Source organism: Symphalangus syndactylus, chromosome 13, assembly GCF_028878055.3.
Source record: "Symphalangus syndactylus isolate Jambi chromosome 13, NHGRI_mSymSyn1-v2.1_pri, whole genome shotgun sequence".
NCBI classification, from domain to species: domain Eukaryota; kingdom Metazoa; phylum Chordata; class Mammalia; order Primates; family Hylobatidae; genus Symphalangus; species Symphalangus syndactylus.
In genome coordinates this window covers 75,926,282-75,950,654 of record NC_072435.2, presented here as the reverse complement: position 1 = coordinate 75,950,654, position 24,373 = coordinate 75,926,282, and the positions used below count along the sequence as shown (strand labels likewise).

The following is a 24,373-nucleotide window of genomic DNA, read 5'->3' as shown; positions in this document are numbered from 1 at the left end:
GAAAGGTTTACCTAAATGCAAACTGCTCTTCCACAGACTCATACTTATCCATCCAGTGAAGTTCTACCTGGCCATCTCTCACTTGTACTTTCATTAGCCCCTTTCACTAAACTTAAACATTTTTAAGACTATCAGTCTACGGTGATTCTTTTGCCCCAAATAATAACGTCTCTGAGAGGCATAATTACCACTACAATGGTCTGTGGAAACAGAGCCGTGCAAAAGCTCTTAAATCCTAAAGTTTCAACAGACAGGCAACTCGGCTTAGTGCTCACTGTCTGTAGTGTGCAAAATATCAGTGAATGAATGCTTATCCCCTGGTGGGTGGATGACCTTGATGGGACCTAGACTTCTCTCCCTGTAGTCTGGGATTACATGCACACATATGTCTTCAGCAGGCTTACCAGGAATGTTTGAGTCCCTAGCCTGCTGCAAATGATTCATATATCCCAACACATGACATATTTGAGGGAAAAAAGGACTCAATCACCCTTTGTCATCTTCTGATGACACCAGGGGTATTTTATGAATGCACTTTATTATTTGCCTGCCTTCATTCTCACAACCATGAAACCATTCTTGCCACTGACCATTGGAGAACTGATCAACCTTATTTTCTTTTTGAGTTCTTCTAGAGTTTCTTCCCTGGCAATGTTCTTTTACTAAGAACTCTTTTGAATCTGTGGCAAGCTTGTCCAACTCGCAGCTCATGGGCTGCATGTGGCCCAGGACAACTTTGGATGTGGGCCAACAGAAATTTGTAAGCTTTCTTAAAACATTAGGATATGGTTTTACAATTTTTTTTTGATTCATCCGCTATTGTTAGTGTTGACATATTTTATATGTAGTCCAAGACAATTCTTCTTCCAATGTGGCCTAGAAAAGCCAAAAGATTGGACACCCCTGATCTACAGCGTTCTATCAATGTCAAATGGACCAGGACCACTTCTAGGGGATGTTCTTTGTTGCTTGACCTATGAAAGTGACTCTAATCTCCATAGAACCACGACACTCAATAGTCTGGTAGAAAGCAAATACGACAACAGTAATTGATGGTGTTAAATCCATTAACCAGAGAAATGGCTGGGCTGCTTTGCTAGTCATTGAGGAATTCTGCTCCAGTGGTGCATTCTCATTTCACTACAACTAACGATTACAAACCAAGCAAGTTCCTCTGTTCCCACTTGTCACTGTCTTACTCGCTATAAATGACTATCTAAATAGCAGAACTCCATGTGGTCAATCCAGAATAAGCATTGTAGGGCAAAGGCCAATTAACAAAGCTGCTGTATCTCAGGAGAGAGTCCCTGGAAGATCACCCTAAAGAGCAACCTAAAAGACTGTCATTATGTCACTGGTCTATAAATAATATACTGAACTCTGAGTAATTTGATAATAGATACATAGGACCCTTCTTGTCACTATCCCTCAGCAGCCCAATGCCTTTCTATATATTATGTCCAGTCTACATGTCACCAGTCCCTCCTTCCCTAGTCCCGGCAGGATCCTGTGCTCTGTCCTTCATTACACATCTTTTACTCACTGTAAACTCCTCCTGTTACCAGAGCACACAAAGATTCATACCTAGATGACTGGGGTGGCAGTGGTTATACTTCCAAAGAAGGAATCAGAAACCTGACTGTGTATTTCTGCTACATTCCAGGATTAACGGTTGTATTCCACCACCCTGACTGTGAGTGGAAAGAAGAAAGAGAAGACCATTGCTGAGGAGCTCTTTGAGATTACCTATAGTGCTGTATGAGGCCATCGTTGGGCAGAGAGAAGCCATTTAGCAGAATCTAAGGAATCATGCTCCTGTGCACTGCGGTTCCTGATGCTTGGGGCTCCCCCCTTTTATACTGCTTTTCTTTCTCATTTCCATTACCCTGAATGTCTTAACTTTGCCTCTCAGATAACTGACGGAACATGTTGCCTTCCCATGAATAATCTGTATGAAACCAGTAAGCTGATGAAAGATAACATCATACAACACAGCAAGGCTAGCTCCTTTCAGCACTGCTCCTATAAAATATTATCTCCTAAGACACATGAGTTAGATAACTTGTCTAGATCTTTTACCTTCCATTGGCAAATGCACCAGGATCACTACTTAGCTGAAGTAATGGCTTATGAATGCTGTAACCTATAGGAAATTATGCTGATGGCAAGAAGACATTTATTTTACTGTGGTGGCATCAGAGTGTGATAGACTCACCTATCAAATGAACAAACACTTGATACAATTTCAAAACCACAAAACTAATCAGCTAGCTTTAAAATGATGAAATTATTGGGTAAAATTAATCAAACCAATGATTTTTATGAAATTAAACAAAGATTTTAGCCAAAGAAATGTATTTGTTATTTCTCTACAAACATCTATGTAGCAAACTATATGCCTCTTCTTTACTTCTTCAAAATGCAAAGTTTCCTTGACTATATGTAGAGGCTGTGGAGGCTGGCTCTTTATACAATTAATATTTCCATAACCTGATGAGAATTTCTGGCTAAAAATGGTGGGACAATCTGTCTTTCTCCAGTCATAACTCTCACTGAAGTCTATTAGCAGTTCAAGATACACTGAGCAACAGCTCGCCAGGATCTGAGCAACACACGAAGTCCCACATTCTCAAATGGTGCCCCAGAAATACCCTGTTCATGCAATTCTTTAAGACGAATGAACTGCGGCTTTTGAGGGCCTAGTGCAAACAATATAGAATGTTGCGATCCTCTCGGTGAAATTCTAGAGAAATAATTTCTCCTAAATAAAAATACTTCTAAAATATTTTATTATAACCTATCCAAAAAAGCTACTAAACTTTAAAAATTTATTAACTATAAAATATTAATATCCTTATATATGTTGTTTTATACAAAACTTCAACAACCCCTCAAGGATGATACTCTTATCAATATTTTCCCAACAAAGGAAACTCAGATTTATAGAAATTAAATTATTTTCTCAAGTGACAGAGCCAAGATTTGAACCCAGGTCTAAATCCCGTATTTGTAATGTAATGTTATGAAATCCTGTTCTGTAATGTTGGAATCCTGGCCTAGCCACTTAAATAATGAAAGAATCTGGGCGTTGGTTTCCTCATCTGTAAAATGGAGTCAACATTAGGGCTTAAGTCAGAGTTTCTCATCCTCAGGACCACTGACATCATGGGCTGTTTTGTGCATTGTGGAAATTTAGCAGCATTCCTAATCTTTGCCCACTAGATGCCAGTAGCAGGCACCACCACCACTACCATTCTGTTATGGCAACCAAAAATGGCTCCAGACCTTGCCAAATATCCCCTGGGGTATAAAATCCCTCTGAGAAGTACTGACATAACTTAAAGGATAGTTGAGATGAGATGACAGATGTTTATGCAACAAACCTTCACAGGTACTCCTAAACCTGAAATAAAAAATTTTAAAAACCCACAAATATTATTAGAGAGGCTAATTAACATTTAAATGAGTTTTTATTTAAAAACATCTAGAGATGGATTAATATATTTACTAATAAGTGTTCCAACCTTGATAAATATATTGAGATTATAAATTAACTACAAAAAAAGTCTTACCTAAAGTCTTAACAGGGTCAGAATAATCAGAGTCAGTAAATTGTCCCATAACATTTGTAGCTCTAAATTTAAATCTATAAAATAAAAAAAGAAAAACCATCACTTTGCATATCATGTGATTTTTCCTATGAATAACTCAAGAAGTAATTATAAAAACTATATCTTTAATTCAAAAGAAAATGAATTTACAAGATGAAAATTTGGAATGGAATCATCATCAGGAAAAATATATGCTATATTTATATGAGATAAATAATTATCTTGTACTTTGACTCATTGAATTTGATGAGGCAGGGGCTAAAAATTTGGTAAACTCGTGAGCAGTTAGCAGTTTGAACAACTGAAGCAGTTCACCTCCTTCGTGGATTTGTTTAGATGGAATGATTTGATATCTGTGAAGGGTGTTACACTAACATAATTTATAAATAAAAGGCATAATAACTGTTATACCTCAATCACTTTTGCAAATGCTAGTGAATCAGATTAGAATGATGATATACAACTTGTCTTGTTCACATATAAACACATTAAGAAAATGTTTGTTATTTCTGTGTGTACACAGTTACATTTGTATATTTTTGTGCTTCCATAGCATTTGAAGTAAAGGATACAGAAGAAGATCAAGCTTAAAAATTACAAAAAGAATCTAAGATCCTCAGAGACAATTGAAATTTACTTAATTTAAAAATAAAGGCACAAGGGCATTTAAAAACATAAAACCAATACGTTGCAATACATGATTGAACCTCTACCATTATAAAATTCTTATGATTTTGTTATATGAAGAGTCTGTTTCAGGAACAAATATGCGAAATAAATAAACTATAAATATGAATAAACATGATACTTGGTACTATATCATTTTTATAACTATCATATGTGTATAGATATTCAGGCAATAACCTAGAATTTGAACCAAAGTAATTGCATTTAACACAGATGATAAAGCATTATTTTTATTTGCCTAATTTCTCTAATTTTTCCAATGTTAACTTGGCTTAGGACAGTTGTAAAGAATTTGATAATGTTTTAACTAACAGGCAAAAATGAAAGCACCTGCATTTAAAAAATTACTAGTAAAAATTATATTTTGAAAATCACACAAGGTTAAGATGATTCTTTTAAAAATTGTAGTCTTACGATACAAAAATAATATAATCAACTCAAAAGGAAAATAATCAATTTAGCAAATAATGTAATACAGCCAAAATATCAAATTGAATTTAAAATGTTGGGTTTTTAGGGGCTACAAAAAGCTAAATATTAAAGGCAGTATTAAATATTTCTATCACTCATTCATGAGATAAAAAGCAGAGAGTTATTGTTATGAGTGACATAAAGGGAAGCCACTGTTAAATCAAAGGATAGGATAGTGTTTCAAAAATCCTGTACATCAGCATGGAAGGTAAAATAATAAGTGAAAAACACATTAGTCACATTGTCCTCTACAGAAAGAATTAAACTCTCCTATATACCTATGTTCTCCAATAGCACATTTTTCATATTGTTCTTATGTAACTTATCATATCAAATCATAATTACTCTTAGGGTTGCCTGCTTCCCCTATAATACTGTATGTTTATGGAATGTAAGAATAATTTTTGGTTTATCTTTTTATTCCTAATGCTGGAAAAATCAGGTCACTATACATGGCGGACATCCAGTGCTTATTGGAAAGATGAAAGGACAGGCAGATGGATGGATCAAAGATACTAACTAGCCTGCTAACAGAATGCATAGTAGATATGACCTATACTTACAAGTATTGCTTTTTTGGTTTCAGCGGTCCATTGCAAATTTTGTCTTCATTGCCGGGAATCATGCATGCATTATCAGCACCTATGATGTAGATTTCTTCATTGCCACTAAACTTTGTCTTTCCTTCTGTACATGGAGGGTTAGGAAAGCCTTCATTTGTAAAATATGGCCTTGCTTTATTAAAATATGCATCATACCACTTTGTTACATTTCCATCATGCTGAGCTATTTTCAGAAACAAATAGAAAAATAATTACAAGTAACATAAATATATTTTTACATGTATAAATAGTGTTTTTATAACTGCATAAGGGGAATCTGGATGCAACATCAGTCACCAGAGATGATTCAAGTGATCCACCTAGATAGGCAGGTAACCCTGTTCTTCTCTGTCACACATGAATCTACAGGAATTGTTATAAAGGATGATTTATCAGGTACAGAAAGAACATCCCTCAATCAAGAGTAACTCACTTGTTCACTCCTCCAAAGAAGCTATCAAGATTCCATCTTACCAAAATCAAAATATGTTTACTACTAGTATATGGAATTAATAAATCACATATTTTAACTGTACCTTTCTTTGCTAGGTAAATAAGAATAAATAAATAATTGGTATAAATAAATGACATTAATAAAAGTTTTATAAATAAAATAAATGATTATTTACAAAGAAATGATTGGTATCATTAATAATAATATTGACAATCTATTAATGTCAAGAGGTGTGTGATAACTGGGCGTCAATCTTAATTTGAACTAAATTATTTTTAGCACTCAGCAATTTACACTCCACAATTTAACAAGATAAGTTGACATTTGATGATACCTCCTGTTTCTGTCACAAGCACTTGTACATTTTTTATTGGTCCATGATCATCACTGTAGTAACATATTGGCATTCTGATTGTAATTGTTGTTGAAGTCACAAGCAGTTTTCCTGTGGCATCATAAATAGGGGTTGGTTTTGTTTTTGGTCGTGCTGGAGCTATAAACAAAGAAGAAATATCGCCACAATTGATGTTTTTGTTTCATCAACAAAAGAAAAAACCTTTCTCCTTTCATGCAGATAATTTAAAGATAAAGTGATGACACACATAAATAACAAATTATAGAGAATTGTGCTTGGAGAGAGCAGACATTTAGCAATTATTATCTCCTGAAAGCATAATTATATATTTGAGACTTTCCTGAGATAATAGAGCCCAGGTATGATTTTCAGGTACCTGACTCCTCTTTGCATATTAAAAATTCAATTTATGTATGCTCTCACTCATATATATTTTTTATAAATGCATAAACATATTTACTTTTTACTATAATTTTAGTGTAGCTTCTTTTGCTTCTTTTAGCTGGTTCACTAATTTCTGTTCTAGTCATACTAGCACCCCTCCCACAGTTAATTCATGCTAAACATCTAGATGATAGCCTCCCATATTTTCTTCCATGTTCACATAATCATATAAAAATACATAAATAATCATGCACAACACACTCTTCTCACTGTTTGCTTTTTCTAATGGGGCTCTAGTTTGTATTATAATTACCCCTCATATTACTTTTTTGCTTAAATATAACTTGGTTAAGTGTTTCCAAGTGACCAGGTACAGCACTAACTCATTCTTCTTAATGACTGTATTATATATCATGGTGCAGCTGCATCATATTTATTCAACCGTTCATCTGGTGATGGGAATTCACTTTTCCTCCAGTTTTTAAACATGTGCTACAATAATTGGCCTTGTTTTACAATGAGCTTTACTTACTGATCCTTTTGTCTCTATGAAATAGATTCCTAAGAGCAGAATTTCTAGAACAAAAGATATACGTACTTTTAACCTTAACAGATTAGCAGAATAACTTCTGTGTAAGAAGAAGAGCCACAATAATTCATAATTTATCATCAATGCATACAAATATCTCCAAAATATATGTATAGAAGCTCTGCTTGTTTCATTTGGTCTTATAGCTCACTGTGTGTGTGTGTGTGTGTGTGTGTGTGTGTGTGTGAATGTAGTGCTTGAGCATCAGTAAGTTACTTAACCAAATTTCAATTTCCATCTTTTTAAGAATCTTTTTTTTAAAAGCTTCTCGATAATCCCACAGGATCATCAATATTGTTTTCATTTTGTAGATAGGGAAAAGAGCTGATGTCACATAGTTATCAAAGATAACTATCAACATTTGAATCAATTTTTTTTTACTCAATTCTATAGTTCACTCTTTTTTGAGCATCAGATTCAAATGCAAATTTCCTACTCAACGTATCAGTTTGGGTACTAAGAGAAATAAAGGCTAAAATGAGACTGGATGTGTAAGAGGTTTTTGGGGGGAATTATCTGTGAAGAATTAAGGGACAGAGGGAAGGAATAAGTGCCACAGATCACAGGTATGACACCTGTAAAAGGGAAGATGAAAGGCAGGATTCAGTAGGAAGAGGCTCAGGTTTCAGGTAGCTCTGAGACTCTCAGCCAGGCCACTGGGGAGTCCCCAGGCAAAGATTTCCAGTTAGAAGAATCCAGTATTGGACATTACTATCCAACTTCATATTATCTGCCAAATGCAAATTTCATGAGCCCACTACCAATTCAATATTCCACATCATTAATAAAATAATGTGTATTAGTAGAGAAAAAATAATTTCTCTAGGATCCACCACTAAGACCATGTTCATATATCTTCCCTAGACTAGAAGTTGTAAGTCCGCCTGCCTTAGGTAAGGAGTAAAAGTCAAGATTAACCAACCTGCCATGGGGATGGGAAAAGCATCTGAAATGGGAAGTTTTACTAAAGCATAAAAGTGATGCATGTATTGCTATCTGCACACCTACACGTCTGCCACTGAATAACAAAGAGAAATTAAGAAGGTATGACTCATGCTATTATTTGTAAGTCATTTTGTGAAATAATTGATGTTTTTTAAGACCTTATGCATTTGTACATCCCAAGGTAAATAATTTATCAATTTAAATCAAACACTTATAAAGAGTATCACAGTTATATAAATAATCCATTGACAAAAAGATCAACGTTATCAGTTTCATCTAACAGTGAATATTTTTTATTCTTAATAGTACAAGTTTCCAGGCAGGGGTCTTACGGATTTTTTCAGATTCTCTTTTAATCCTCACAACGAACTTTGAGATAGGAACTAGTATTATCTCCATTTCGCAGGCCTATAGAGGTTAAGAAACTTTCCCAAAGTCAAACAGATATCAAGTGGCTAATCCATGATTCAATCTAGCAGTTTGACCCTAAACCCAGCCTAATGCTGTCAACTTTAATCACTGTGCTCTGCTGTATTTGCCAAAGACTGAAAAAAGTTACTTTTTGCTTTAGAAAGAGACATATCAGGTAGAATTCTACTAAAAGTCCATCCACTTCAGTTTTTAAAACCTCTCTGAAGGTTTTATTACACATTTTTAGAGAGATGGCATAATTATTACCTGCTGGTTTTCACTCTCAGGAAGAGAGGGCACTGTGATCATTTGAATGGCCCTAAATTCCTCTTAATCATCTTTTTTGGGTTTCATGGTTTTTTTTTATTTTTTTATTTTGAAAGGAGGACCCAAATTTTAGTTATATTTTCTATAAAAAATACTTGCCAGAATCATGAATTGATAGACTTACTTTACAGTCAGAATCATAAACCAACCTACATGGTAGTTCAAAAAACACTGTTTGATTAACTGAAAGAATCTCACTTCCAAAATAAAAATCAAACAATCTAATAATCTAATTAGACCTAGTCAAAGTCTAATGATAGGCAATTTAAAAACACTTTCTTTTCAATAACATTTAAAGAAACATAAAATAACAGACTATAAAATTTGTCTTTAAAAATTTAAACTTAGAAATATAAAATTAAAGAAATATAAAATAAGGACATTCTCTTTATTTAACATGGTAATTCACATCATTATTTAAACATTTTAAGATATAGCTTTAATAACCACACATTATTACTTAATATATGCATATTTATCACTTGAAGGCTTGTCTACATCCTTATTTCAAGTATGGAATTTAAATTATAATCACTGATTAATAGCATTTCATAGGAAGGTAGCTCATGTATGTACCTTTGATATCCATGGTTATTCTCATCGGAACCTTTGGACCTGCACCAGCACTATTGACTGCATACACCTAAAACAAAGAAACATTTGTTACTATTTTCAAGTTATTGCTTATGTATGTGTATATATATACGTATATATACATATATATACGTATATATATGTGTATATATATAACTGATTATGGTTACATGTAATTTTAAATGATTCTTTAAAAAACAACTGCATACAGTCTACTAATTTTTCTTGCACTTGAATATGTGTAGAAAGAACATTAATAATGAAGTATTTCTAAAAATTGATGTTCTGGTACTAAATGCTGAGAACAAAGGCTGAGTGATCTAAACAGCCCTATCACTGAGACCTGGACCGACCGTGATTTTCATGTGAACGTAGGAAGAACAGAACACTACAGCCACTATATCTACTCTCTCCCTTCATCTACTCTAACATCTGTTCCTTCTCTCTGTAGCTAGGTAACTCTGGCCTTCTTTAAATCCATATTCAAGATCCTCTTTTTTTCCCCCTCTGAGATGAAATCCTATTCCTTCAGCCTCCCAGTTTTCCTGTATTAAATCATTCCCCTGAAAGATGGCCTTTATGCCCTCCTTCACCCCTGCCCCAAAGTATCTGACGCTATAACCTGCATAACCCAGCATATACACATAAAACATTTCTGTTTGTATACACAGAGGGTGATTTACACAAACGTGAATCCTTTCAATTAACTTTGTGCTAAGGAAGCTGTGGACACAGAATCTTCTTTTCTTCACTTTATCTTGCTATATTAAACAAAGACTATATTCTTGGCTTATTTCATTGTACTCGATAAACCCAATTCAGTATATAAAATGTTTATTGGAATTACTTAATTTGTTTTATATATTAGTGGCCCACCCTCCCACACTCTAGATACTTTTAAAATGTTTTTATTGAATTAATATTACAATATACATGATGTGATAGATATGATAAATAAACCAAGACCATAACATGTGGCTTGAAAATGCCTAGAGAAAATATTTGAGTTTGTAAATTCCAAAAAAGTATTAAAAATAAAAAAACATACATTATAGTATGGTCCATTATTTTTATTTCTTTATGGTAGAATCTAACATTTAAGTGAAATAATAAGTGAAAAGTTTGGGCAGTGCCTCTGAAATTGCAGTGTGCAAAGAAGTCATTTGCAAACCTTGTTAAATGCAAATATGCAGATTTTGATTCAGTAGGTCAGTCAGTACAGGTGCTAAAGTTATACATCCTAACAAACTTCAAGGTGTTAAGGATACTGCAAATTGCACTCTGCAAACAGGATTTTTAAAAATTATTAATTAGTTGCACATTTTTGGTTCCTATTTTCTGTCTTACCATAGCCAAAATATATGTACCATTCACTACCTACCATAACTATGAATATTTAATCCTCACAAATATCCTATAAAGAAGTTATTATTCCTATTACCAATTTTTCACATAAGGAATCTGGGGCTCAGATTTGATAAAGCTGCCCTGGCACAGAAGCCAGTATTTGAACCCAGGTTACTTAATTCTCTTAGTCACCGTCTTCCCTCTAATTGATCTTTCACAATGGTGATTCATTTAATGCGACATGCAAAAAGAGTCCCAACAAGATTTATTTTATAAAGATATAAAGCCAAAGTGAGTGAGAGAAGTAGTAAATATATTCATTTTATACACATATACATATACAAATTATTATCAATGACCTGTTAATTACGTTGACATTAATAAAGAGTTGGTATGCAGATTACTAAACTACTTGAAGATTTAGAGTAAATTCTGTTTCTTAGAAGATGATTTTTCTGAACCATATAATTTTATTTGAAAATTTCAAGATGATCAAAAAGTAGGCAAAGAATAAAACAAACTGTGTGTGTATATTTCTCTGTGTATGTATATGAACTCATGCATACATTTATGTCCAAATATAGGTAATTTAGAATTAAGACATAAAATGCTATTAGCTTTTAGTAATACTTGGTTAAAATGCATGAGAATTTCAAATATGTAAACAATTATTTTTGTCTTTTGCCCTTAAAATTTGCTTTTCCATTTTAAATTTATAATCATATAGCTTTTTTTTTAGGCAGAGTTCTCTCTTTATATATCACTGTTCTTTTACTTTTAATGTGCATTTTTTTCTCTTTTATGTCTGAGTTTCTACTATTATTGTGCAAACTTCTTGGTTATTTACATATTTTAATTTAATAGTACTTGTATTATAACAGAAAATACGTAATTTCAGTTCTCAAAATTTATTTTTGTTGAGATGTCAAACAATCTCACAAAAAGATATGGGAAACGTAATGTGTACACAAACTGCAATATTTTTAAATGCCAAGTTCATAAACTGACGTTGTCATTTGGGTAATTAACTGAAGCTACGGATTCTTACACTGATATTGTATGTATGTCCACCTTTTAGTCCTTCTAACATTGCAATGACAAAAGTGTTGGTTTTCTGTATAATACTGAGGTTGTGAATCTGGACAGCAGTAGGATCATCTTCTCGGTAAACCAGAGCTTGATATACTTGGATATTTCCATTAGGTTGAGAAGGAGGAAGGAACGTTAATTGAAATTTTGTAACTTCATCTGGTATCTTCTGAAATGTCATGTTGTTAGGTGGGTCCTTTGGGGCTAAAATAAAATATTTAACAATTAATTTTTTTAAAAAATTGTATTCCTTTTTATCTCCACATAAATTTATTTGCTTTGAACTTCTGTTTTTAAAGAGTATTCCACAAATTAAACCATATAAACTACGAAAACTGGCAAAATGACTGATGCATCATAGAATCATTGACATCTGTAATTCACAGCAACCATAATGGTGATCCAGTTTGTTTGTTTTATATGCACTTATTTTTATGCAGAATGTGTTTCTGTAACATTTTAATCTTTTGTTTATTTGTTTTCGAGACAGGGTCTCCCTTTGTCACCCTGACTGGAGTGCAATGGCATGACAATTTAGAGTCAAAAGAAGTGGCAAAAACAGGACATACTGTCCCATTTAACTTTCTCCCAGTTTTCCCCATTGGTAACATCTTATGTAACTGGAGTTTAATATGAAACCAGGAAACTGATATTGGTACAATATTGTTAATGCTACAGACTTTATCCCAATTTCACCACTTTCCATGTTTTGTTATACTTTTATGCAATTTTGTCTTTTGTATAGATTCCTGTAATCACCACCATAAACAAGATACAAAACTATCACATCACCCTAAAGAAACTCCCTTTTAGTATCCTCTTTTATTTGCAGTATATGCTTCCTCACAACATTAATAACTCTTCCTCTGTATAATGTTGTCATTTTTAAAATGACAATAGCATAATGACCTTGAGGTCCATCAAGGTGGATACTACATGTATTAATAGTACATTCTTCTTTTTATTGCCGAGTAGTGTTCCATTTTGTGGATGTAGCAGAGTTTGTTTAATCATGGAAAAACATTTGGGATTTTTCCAGTTTTCATTATTACTAAAAAAACTGCAGTCAACCTTGATGACAGATGTTTGTGTGAGCATAATTTTTCAATTCTCTGTTATCAATGCCCAAGAGTGTGACTACTGAGTCACACAGTAATTTCATGTTTAGTTTAATAAGTGGCTGCAAAATTATTTTCCATTGTGGCTATTCCATTTCACATTCCTACTAGCAATGTATGAGAGGTCCAGTCTTTCTGCATCCCTTGCCAGCATTGGGTATCATCGCCATATTTTAAATTATTATCTTATCTGTTCTAGTACATAGACAATAATAACTTATTGTACTTTTAATTTGCATTTTCCAAATGGCTAATGGTATTGAAAACTTATGTTGTCATGTAGTTTTTTGTTGTTGTTGTTTGTTTGTTTATTTGTTACCAACGATGTCTCCATTGTGGTGAAATGTCTGTTCATGCCTTCTGCCAAGTTTCTAATTGGATTTTTTTAAATTGCTGGGTTTTAAGAGTTCTTTATATAGTATAAATATTTTAGTTGATTTTAGATAAATAACAGCTTAACATATGACAAGCTTAGCATCAATACATTATTAAAATATGCATGAGGATAAAAGTTATTTTATGAATATAGGAGCTACTTCTTGATGCATAACATAATTAGTGTTTTTATATAAGTGACTAATTGAATGACTATGTCTATTTTGATCAACTTGAAATAGTTCTATCCTTCCATACTACGTAAAGAATTTCCGTGAAGAAATGTAATATTTGGCTGTCAACAGTTCAGATATTGAAGCTTCATTATCTTGCAAAAAATATAAATAAATTAGCAGCAAAGAATAAAAGAGAAGCAGATAAATGTACTATTGTGCCAAATATTTCATTTTAAATGGAAAAATGCAAAGCTAAAATAAAGGTTAAATTGGTTCAAGAGAGATATTTTTGCATTTGTTACTACACGTTTTTATGCTGTATCATAAATATATTTTCTTATGAGATGTTTCTCTAAATTTAGGATGTGATTTTAAGTCAGATAAGCAAAGGAATTCTCTCAATGTTGTAAAAAACTTCCTAGCCCCCAGATATTTGGTTATACAGGTAAAATTCTACTCTTAGAGATTTAGTAAAAATGTATTAAATTGTGATATCCTTGAAACAGATAGCACATTAAGATTTGACAAACAATGCTTTATGGTATAAATGTGAGTACATTCATCATATCTTTCCTCACAGGTAGGAAGGATTGAGAAGTAAAAAGCATAATCAGAAATAGATACCTGTGATACTTGACAGACAAATAGAAACAAATGGAATTTTAGGATGCTGATGATAAAATTTACCTTTTAATTTAGAACCATAACTTTACAGACAAAATGCATAGAGAATATAATGTAACGAAAAAAACTAGCTGTAAAAAAAATTTTACCTCCTATACTTACCTTACAGATAGCAACAAATAAACTATAGCAACATATCCCTTCATCTGTTTTTTCCAATGATATATCTGGTGGCAAAGAACATCAGGAGTCTGAAGGAGGATGGGGCAAGCAAGTTCTGGGATGTTGACTTTCCAAATTTATTTCTTATTGGTTACAATCTTATTATTCATTCAGACCCTGTTCATAAGAACTTGAGGAAATCTGTATGAATTCTGACATTTATCAAAGAGTTATATAATAAGACATATATTACTTGACTAAGGGAAGGCAACAGCTGTGATAAATGTGAGCTGGATTCTACTTTCGAATTCCAGATTATTTAATACTCACAGAGTATTACAAGTTTAATATTCATTCAAATAATGGGACAGAAATAACTGAAATAGAATTTTAGTTGTGTTATTGGATATAGACAGTTGGAAATATTATCTCTTAGGCAAGCTTACTTAATTTCTGAAACAACTAGCAGATTAAATAAGTGCAAAGAAATACAGCTGGATACCTTTAATTGTTGCTGTATTTACAAGGATTGAATATTCTACATAACTCCTCTTTACCTCAAAAATATAAATAGAAATCTTCCTTTTTGTAAGTTGCAGAGAGTCACTAATTTTTTTGTTTATATGCTTTAAAAACTTCTCATAACACATATCCTTTTTTGGTGGAGTGTGACGAACTGTAAGAAAGCCAGCTAAATCTCAGTCAATTTTTAGCAAGGTTGAGAAATTCTCCTTACCTGATTCTAAAGTAGTAACAATCATTTCAGCACTTGACTTCCCTTCTACATATGCAGCACTAATGTTCCCAGTAAATGCAGTGATCACTACAGAATACCTTGTGAATATTTCTAAATCTTTAATTTCTATGGTTTTATTTTCTTCATTTGACTTGATGAAGGATATATTAAATTCATCATTATCTACCTATAGGAAAATATAAGTAAAAATTAAGGAAGCAGCACTTGAAATCTGAATTACTAAAACATAATAATACAAAGCTACATGAGATGTATTTATCTAGCCAAATTTGTATTTATTTATTTTACAATCAGATTGCCCTGGGAAATCTAAAGTGCTATTATAACAGTTTACTAATTATTAATTATCTTAATAGTTGAAAGTAAAAGAAAAAAGCCCAACCAGCCAACCATGATTAACCAACCCATTAAATAAATAAGCAAAAATCATCTTTGCAGTCAATGAAACTCTACTTTTGACTCCAATATTTTGTAAAAGAAAGCATAGAGGTTTTGGTACCTAATCACACAGGGCTCAAATCCCAAACTGGCCACTTATAGCTCCTGTAGTATTTGAGAAACCACCTATACAGTCTAGTCTTTCAATGCATGTAAAATTGTGCTAATAACAACTATTTACAGTGTTTCATTGAGATTTAGAAAGGACAAGTCTAAAGTAGCTGGCATATAGATTTCAGTATTTTTTTCCACCATTGCCCACAAAAGGAACACTCTTTGTAACATAATTAAGAAGATAAGACTGATAGATACAAAATATATATATCTTATGACTATAACACATTTTTCAGAAATACACCATCTTTCTGAAGTACACTTTGATCTTTTCTGCTCTATTTAATTTTATTCCACCTCATTTAAAAATTCTGATGATGACTGCAGTTTGAAAAACTCTGATTTAGCACTATGCATAGCACTGGATAGTAATTAATTGTGGATGTCATAATTATTAATGTGCATAAATGAGTGTCTTCAGGCATATGAAATGTAGCTATAGGATTTGTTCAAACATAGTCTGTCCTTTATGGAGGTCCTGGCCTATTCACTCCAGATATTAAACATAACTGAACTTGCTAGCACTAAGTAGAAGGGCTTTTCCCAAGATAACCGCGAGAAAATTCAAAATCCTCTCATACATACTACTCTCAGGTACCTTAATTGAAACACTTAAAACCAGGTTTTATACACAGTGAACACTATTAAGTCCATTTTCAACTTGACCCTCCCTTATAACTTTGAAATGTTTTTTGTTTGTTTGGTTGGTTCAATGTATTCTTTTAATGCTCTTTGCTAAGAACATATTTTATTGATAATATGGTGAAACACACTTATTGATTTGCATATGGTATAACTATATTGTAAATATTGTCCTGGAAACTCATTTATAGAGATGTTTTCTGAGGTAATGTAAATAAAATTAACTCAAATTTTTTTAAAAAAAAGATGTTGCTATAAAAAAAAGAAAAAAGAAACATAGTAAAAGGATGATATAAATAATGCTATCGATGTATACAGTCAAATGGATCATTCCCACCTTAAGACAGAGCAGTGGACAGAAATGCCCCACTTCTCGAAAATGGAAGAAAAACAAATCAGCATAGGAATCCTATTGATTAGGAATATACGCCACTGGCAGAAAATGTGTATTTAACTAGTTGTTAACATCTGAATATGACATAAAAATATGCTTTTTGTAATTTTCCTTAAGACTAGGCTTAATTTCATGCTGAAAAAATATTATCGAGAGGTGTGGAGATGGGTAACTGTTGGCCTCTGTAAAGGGGCCTGGGTCCCATTCACTGGAGCCCCACTCAGTTGGCTTCACTTCGACTACTGGTTCATGTCACTTGTCTATTATAGCTATTTGAATTCTGATTTTATAGAGGTGAGGTGACTTCCTCAGGGTTACTTAGTAGCAGAGGTAGGATTTGAGTCCAGGTCTTTCAAGAGTCCATAGCATTCTACACTTCCACAAGGTCACTAGGTTTGATCTTACAAATTTAACTATTTATAAATTATACTCTTCTAATGCCTTCCATTAAAACAACAGCTAACAAATATCAAGCCACAAAATATGACATGGCATACATATATTATATGTTTAAAAGTATTTAACAAAATTTGAAAGGAATTCTTGGTCCTCAAATTTGGCAGTACAAAAGATCATCATTACCTTTCTTTATTAAACCCACTACACCTTTGTTGTTGTTAACTATTACTTGTCCACTTACTCAAGACTGAAATCACATCTTTTTGACTCATTTTCCTTCAATCAATTTCAAGTTTGTTTGCTCATATTGTACTTGATAATCTATTATTATAAAATGTCTTTCATCATTTTTGAAATGTTACTTTATATTCATTATCAGCAATTAGACTCTGGTTCTCCTCTTCCTGCCCCACTTCCTATTTTTTCCTCTCTTCCTACCCCGCCTCCACCCTTTCCCATCTTGTGTACCCCTATTCATTCAAGTCCCAGAATACATTTAACCTGCTCTATGAAGTCTCCTTTATCTTCTATGCCCCCCATAACAGGAACTTTAATTACTTTGTTAGCTTATATTCCCCACAAAACTTCATACCTCAAACTCTATAATTAGCTGTTTCTACTCCAGTGTGTACCACTAGGGTGTGAGCTACTTGACAGCAGAGCTTTATGTTTTTCATCCTTGTCTTGATGCACAGAAGCTACTCATAACAATTTGTTCAGTAAAAGAGTAAAAGGAACAATGAAAATGACCATAAATGCATTAATTTCCAGCAGAATCATCTAGGATGATATTTACATTTTATTAAGATTGACAATTTTTGTTTACACTTTTAAAGTTAAGAGTTTTATTGGTGTGGCTAGTATTTTGTAGAAGACAGGCTGCACAATAAGTCCCAAGTGCAATGCTATGTATTCTTCCTTAGTCTGGGAACCAATGATTCTTGAATGTTGATAATTACATATTAATGAAATGAGCTGCAGACGTGCTTTATCAGAGTTGTTCACTTCTACATATCCAGCACCTAGCACAGTTCTAGTACATTGGAAGTATTTAAAAATGTGTGAGGAAGGAAGGAAGGGAGGGAGGGAGGGAAGGAAGGAAGGAAGGAAGGAAGGAAGGAAGGAAGGAAGGAAGGAAGGAAGGAAGAAAGGAAGGAAGGAAGGAAGAAAATACCTCTACTTAATTCCAAGAATCCTAAAGAAACTGTGAATTACTAGGTTCTGTCTGAATCTGTTCTTGCTATTGTTGATCTAAAGGAGTTTTGGTGAGGCTATATTTATGTTGGCAAATTTTATTTGCTATTTAATGACCTTCCCTTTCTCCTGTCAAACCACTGTTGATCTGTTAGTTTTAGCCAAGTGTTAGCTCTGTGAGAAGTTATTTACCGACTCTGTGCCTTAGACTTATTTTATGCAAAATGAAGGTAATAATGTTATATGAAAATATTGCTAGATAACATATAATAAGACAATGCATAGGAAGAGACGAACATGTAACTTGTATAAAATAAGCAATTAAAATATTTGTTATCTTCCCATTCTACTCTCTTTCCCTTGCTCACTTTGAAACTCAGCAAGAAGGCTACAAGAATGAGATTACAAAATCACTTCTTAATATGTTTTATTTTTTTCTTCCTTTAAGCAGAATTTCCAAGGGAGAATTATTTTCATTAATAAAGTGCCTTTCATTTGACAGAGTAAAGCTTTATCATTTTATAATTTGTTTTTAATGCATATTCCCAGGGCATTCATCATTCATGCTAATTATTTTTGGCTAATTACATACTAAAATCTTCACAAATATGCTCTACAAAAGGAACAGAAAATAGAGACTGAATTGGAGAACAAATACATCAATAATTCTTTCAATTTTATTTTAATGATGACAGGTCTTTTGAGATAGAAGTATGATATCTCCATTTAAGGAATACTACAAAGACATAATAAAATTATTAAGTTGGACAAGAGACAGAGAGAAAGGAGGAGAAATCACTGTTATCCAATTTAATGCATAAGATGCTATGAGAAAACTGGGTTCATCAGATCCAGCAAAACCCAAGCAGGGTGCAAAGGAAATACTTCCAGTCTTTATTCTGGCTAACAGTTCTGCATTATTGACATCATTGAGCATCCTATTTTATATGAAGGGTTTGACTTTCATGCCTGGATTTCCATCCAAATGGTTATCTACTCCCATTCAGTCTGTTCAGTGGCCTTTTATTTAAGTGTTGCTATTCCCCAGGGTGCTATCCTTAGGTTGTCATCTTACTTTGCACATTCCATAGTCAATCTCATTCACTCCTATAATTTTGACTATCTTCTAAATACTAACATTTCCCAAATCTGCAAATCCAGAATTTCTCTCCTGAGCTCCAGATCCATATTTAATACTGCCAATGGGTGTATTGACCTGGAGGACTGCCACATATTTCAAACTCAGTGTGTCTAATACTGAACTCATTCCTTTCCTCTACAGATCTGTTCCTCCTTATAATCTTCTGTCATATAACTTACAATCATCCTTAATTATCCTACTCACTCACCATCATGAGTTAGTTGATTTTTCACCAAATTCTATAGGTTTAGATTATTTTTCATTCTGTTCTCTTGCTACATTTCCTCTGTTCTCTTTCCTTGCCCTTTTATAGTTTCCTGTCTCCTTGCCTGATTTTACACCCCCACCCCCATACTGCTTCTCAATCTATCCTCTACACTGCAACCATACCTATCTTATACAGTAGAAATCTGTATCACCAACTGGCACCCCACTGCCCTTAACATAAAACCCTAACTCTGTAACTTGTTATACAGTCAGCCTCTGGATCTAGCCTCATCTCTTAGAACTTTTTTTTTTAATGCTATGGCCTGGGATTGCCAAAAGACTTGATTTTTCTTGAATGAGGCTTACTTTTTTATACCCCTATTCCCATTTACCTTTTATGTTCTGCTTCACTTATTTTTCAAGACTTAGCTCTGATGTTATTTTATCTGGAAGATATTTCTCCTAATGCCTTCTCTCTTCTCATTTTGTATTATGAACCACTTTCCACTGTATTGTAAACCAGATATTTGTGTTACTACCAATTTAACCACTTGTATGTGTGTATATATACATACATATATATACACATTCTATACACTGATAAAACACATAATAATAATGTTACTAATATTTTATATTTATTGAGCATTTACCATATGTCAGGTAATGTTCCAAGTTCTTTAGGCATGTTAACTGATTCAGTCCTCATACCCTGTTTACTATTATTAATCTTTACAGATGTAGACATTGAAACACAAATAAGTAAAGTAATTTTCCTAGTGTCTAACAGAGCCAAAATTCAAATTCAAATAGTCTGGTTCCAAATCTTGTATTATTAACCATTTTATACTGACTTTTACAGAAGGTAAGACATGCCTTACCGATTTGACATCAATCAGATAACATGTTGGTCCAGTAATGACAGCAGGTTCACTCCAGCTTATGCTGATGCTAAAAGGTGATGTTGCTACTACATGAACATTTTCAGGAGGACCATCTGGAGCTATGACAATAGAAAATTAATTATCTTGCTACATTAGAATTAGTACTTGCTACAGTACAATAATAGAAAAGACCATGAAAAATGGATAGTCATAATACATTAATTTTAATTTTACATTAATTTATACTTCACAGAGTGCTAAAGGCATTACCAAATATAAAGATCCAATTCTTTAAAATTAGTTACTCTAGATGAACAACTTCCACATAAAAACTTAATTAATTAAAATCATAAGTTCATTATTTTAAAACTTGAAATAATATTTTGAAAGGAAAGCATTATTATTGCTAAAGTGAACCTTTTTAAACAAATATTTTTCTTTTAAAACAGTTAACCTAGCAATGCTGTTTTAAGAAAACCCTTGCAGAAACGTAGTATTTGACTACAGAGAGATAGAGAAGCACAGCTGAAACTTAAAACTGGTATAATGAAAGTATACATATATTCTTTTACAAATGTAAATTGAGTTGATTTTATTGTTTTCACTGAGGGTGGAGAATATGAAATCGTTATTCAATTGTTCTGATCTATTATTAGAAATGCAATCTTCAAATATTTCTTGAATTCCTTATGACTCCAATTAAATTCTTTAATTTGTTCTACGTTCTTAATTTGTCCTACTTTGTTATTTTTTCAGTAATGCAAAACAAGAGACAATATCTTAAAAATGTTTCTGTTTAAAATCCTTATGTGTACAATTTCAATTTGTGAAGCCACTGGGAATTAGAAGAGATAATAGTATGCAGGGAAATATTTAGCCACAGTTAATTTCACGCAGACATTAACCTAAGAACACTGCTGCACACACCTCTGTGCTCCCGAGGCTCCTAGTCAATTCTAATGATATTAAATATTGAGAGAGAAGTATTTTCCAATCTTTTCAATTTTTAAATACATATGGGCAAACATTATTGGAAAAGTACTATCCCACTGATCTAGAGAAGATATAATCAGGAAGATAAAATATTCCTTTCCTCAAATAATTCATAACCTAGCAAGAATATAAGTTGTATGATCTTGGTCAAACACCAAAATGTTTGGACCTCAGTTTCCCCATCATATGAATATTTTATAGTGCTTTAAAAGGAATTATGAAAACAAAGTATGTAAAAGTGGCTAGTTCAGTATTTGCCACATTGTTGTCAATTATCAAGATACCATAAAAGATAAAGATAAGGGATAAATAGAAATAAATAACATATAATCTACAATGAGAGAGCAAAGTGATGATACAGATGGGGCAGGGTTGCAAGCAACGATGCACAGTGAAGGTGGGAATTGCACTAGTCTTTGATAGATGAGAAGGATAGAGCAGGGTTGGGTCACTTCTATGATAAGGGGAGGATCACAGAAAAGCCACAAAGACATAAACAACAGGACCCACAGACAGATAGAGTTGTATTGCTGTAGAATTGCTTATCTTGGTAATGTTATTATTTTACAAGTAAAAAAAAATAATACTCTACGAAGGAGTCAATAAGCTTCACCAGATTTCCAAAGGGATTCATGGTACAAAAAAAAGATTCAGAATCCCTAAATCTAAGACACAGAACTATCACAGAGAGACCAGTATTTATGGAGGAATAAAAATGAACAAGCCCAAGTAGTAATTTAGGAATTAAGCTAGAGAGTACTCGATTGTTATGTTAAAGAATTTGGAGTTTATTCTTTAAATAGTGGGATTCCACTGAGGTTTTTGAGAAAGGAATTATTTTTCCATTGATTTAGGAAGACAACTCAGGTAGCTATGAAAAAGTTAAGTTATTTGAAGCACATTGAGTGTAGATATGCTCTTTCCAAAAGGCCAAGTAAAACACGAGATCCTAAATAAGAATAGTGACAGAAGGGATAGATAGGAGGAGAGGAAACATAGAGTCACTATAGAAAGATTAATAAAAAGAATTCAGGGAATAATTTGATGTGGGTGCAAAGTGAGACAGAGAAAGTAGTAAAAGCTAACTCATGCATTAATATTGGTGAATTTTGGCAGTTCACAACAGCACATTCAGGAACATACACTGATTTTGGTGGGGTAAGACTATGGTAGGAGATGATAAATTTGGATTCGTATTCATTGAGTTTGAGAACCTCCAGAAGTCTGAGATGCCTACCTGGCAAATGGAAAGATGAGCTTGGAATGAGGAAAATAGGATCAGAATGGAGAAAGTTTTTGTCTTTGTTTTTAAATTGCAGATAATTTCTTGCAAGTTGGGATGGTATAAATATGGGTAGTATATCTGGTTCAAGTGAATCACATGCTCTGAAGAGAGTCAAAAGGTTTATTTCAATACCAGATACGTATAAGATGTTACTATCACTTGAACATGTCCCCTCCAAAATTTAGATGTTGAAATACAACGGCCAATGTGATGGTATGAAGAGGTGGGGCCTATAAGAGGTGATTATGTCATGAGAATGCCTCCCATGGTGAATGGGATTAAGGTCCTTATAAGAGAGGCTTCACTAAGCATTTGGATAGCTTGCCCTTCTGCTTTCCACTGTGTGAGGACACACATTCCTCCCCTCCACAGGGTGCAACCCTCACCAGATAAGCAAATCTGTCTGTGCCTTCATTTTGGACCTCCCAGCTTCCACAACTATGAGAAAAAAAAGTCTATTCTTACAAATTACCAAGTCTCTGATACTTTCTTATAGCAACACAAAACAGACTAAGAGATTAATAGTGGTGACAATCTTTAAACTATGAATAAGTAATTGATATTTAGAATATATTTCTTAGGCATATAACATTACATCTATGGAATTTAGGTGCACAACTCAATCCAAAAATATTTTAATAATAGCATTGACATATTTTAATAATAGTACTTGAATGTAACTATACAGGAATCTGGAAAATACATTTAAGGAAGTTTCAGTGAACAAATACCTTTGGAGTGACAAAGATACTCTTCCTATTTGTACTTCTGAAAACTGTACAATAATCTGAACACTGACACCCCATACTCAAAGATCCAGTTTTATATTGCCAAGAAAACATCCAGGGGAGAGGGTAAAGAAAGAATGCTCCAGGATTCGATTTGATGAGCTAAGAGATGCTAATGATGAAGACAGAATTGGGTACACAGTTTCTGCAACAACTAAGGTATCAAGGAATCACACACATACCCTTCATAAACAGACATTTTCATTCTTTTTACTACTAGCTTTATGGTCCTAGGAAAACCACCTCAAATTGTAGCCTAATTCATTTAGGTAATTATACATAACAGATGAGAGCTATAAGAGGTCTCCTGCCATCAGCATAATTGCTTGGAAAAATATAAATATAAGACGCTTTGTGGGTTTCAATGGCCTCTCTTCTGCCTCTGACTCTATAAAAGGGGATGGGATATGAGCTCTGTATAAATGTATTAAGGCTCCTTTATTATTAATGTTTTTTGCAAAATTTGACTTCCAGCTCTGTAAGAACCAGTGTGGAGAGAAACAATTTTCTGATCGGCCACACATTTCAAGTGGTATAAAACAGGAAAATATTTTAGAGTCCCCTTGTCTTTATTATAACCAAATGTTTAGTTGGCCTTGAGAATAAATTTATGCATTCATTGAGTGAATAAATATTTATTAAGCACTTACTATGTGCTAGGCACTAGGAGGACAAAAAGTTCATACAGGTGATCAAGGTAGCTTTGGATCCATCCATGAAGCGTCTACTGTTTTAACCTTTTTCATTTAGCAACAGTTTACTGAACACCTATGACATACCAGGCACTTTGGAAGGGCTGGAAATACAGAAGACAAC

General features: G+C 33.2%; 1 protein-coding gene across 1 annotated transcript in view; it reads right to left on the bottom strand.

Annotated features, from left to right (window-relative positions):
• PTPRQ (protein tyrosine phosphatase receptor type Q) overlaps positions 1-24,373 on the bottom strand; it is a 213,369-nt gene that overhangs the window by 53,727 nt on the left and 135,269 nt on the right. The window contains exons 27-33 of the mRNA XM_055236614.1: positions 20,489-20,610; positions 15,058-15,244; positions 11,826-12,070; positions 9,413-9,479; positions 6,160-6,318; positions 5,333-5,555; positions 3,573-3,646 (exon numbers count right to left, since the gene is read on the bottom strand). Coding sequence (XP_055092589.1) covers positions 3,573-3,646; positions 5,333-5,555; positions 6,160-6,318; positions 9,413-9,479; positions 11,826-12,070; positions 15,058-15,244; positions 20,489-20,610 — 1,077 coding nt within the window. The remainder of the gene's footprint in view (positions 1-3,572; positions 3,647-5,332; positions 5,556-6,159; positions 6,319-9,412; positions 9,480-11,825; positions 12,071-15,057; positions 15,245-20,488; positions 20,611-24,373) is intronic.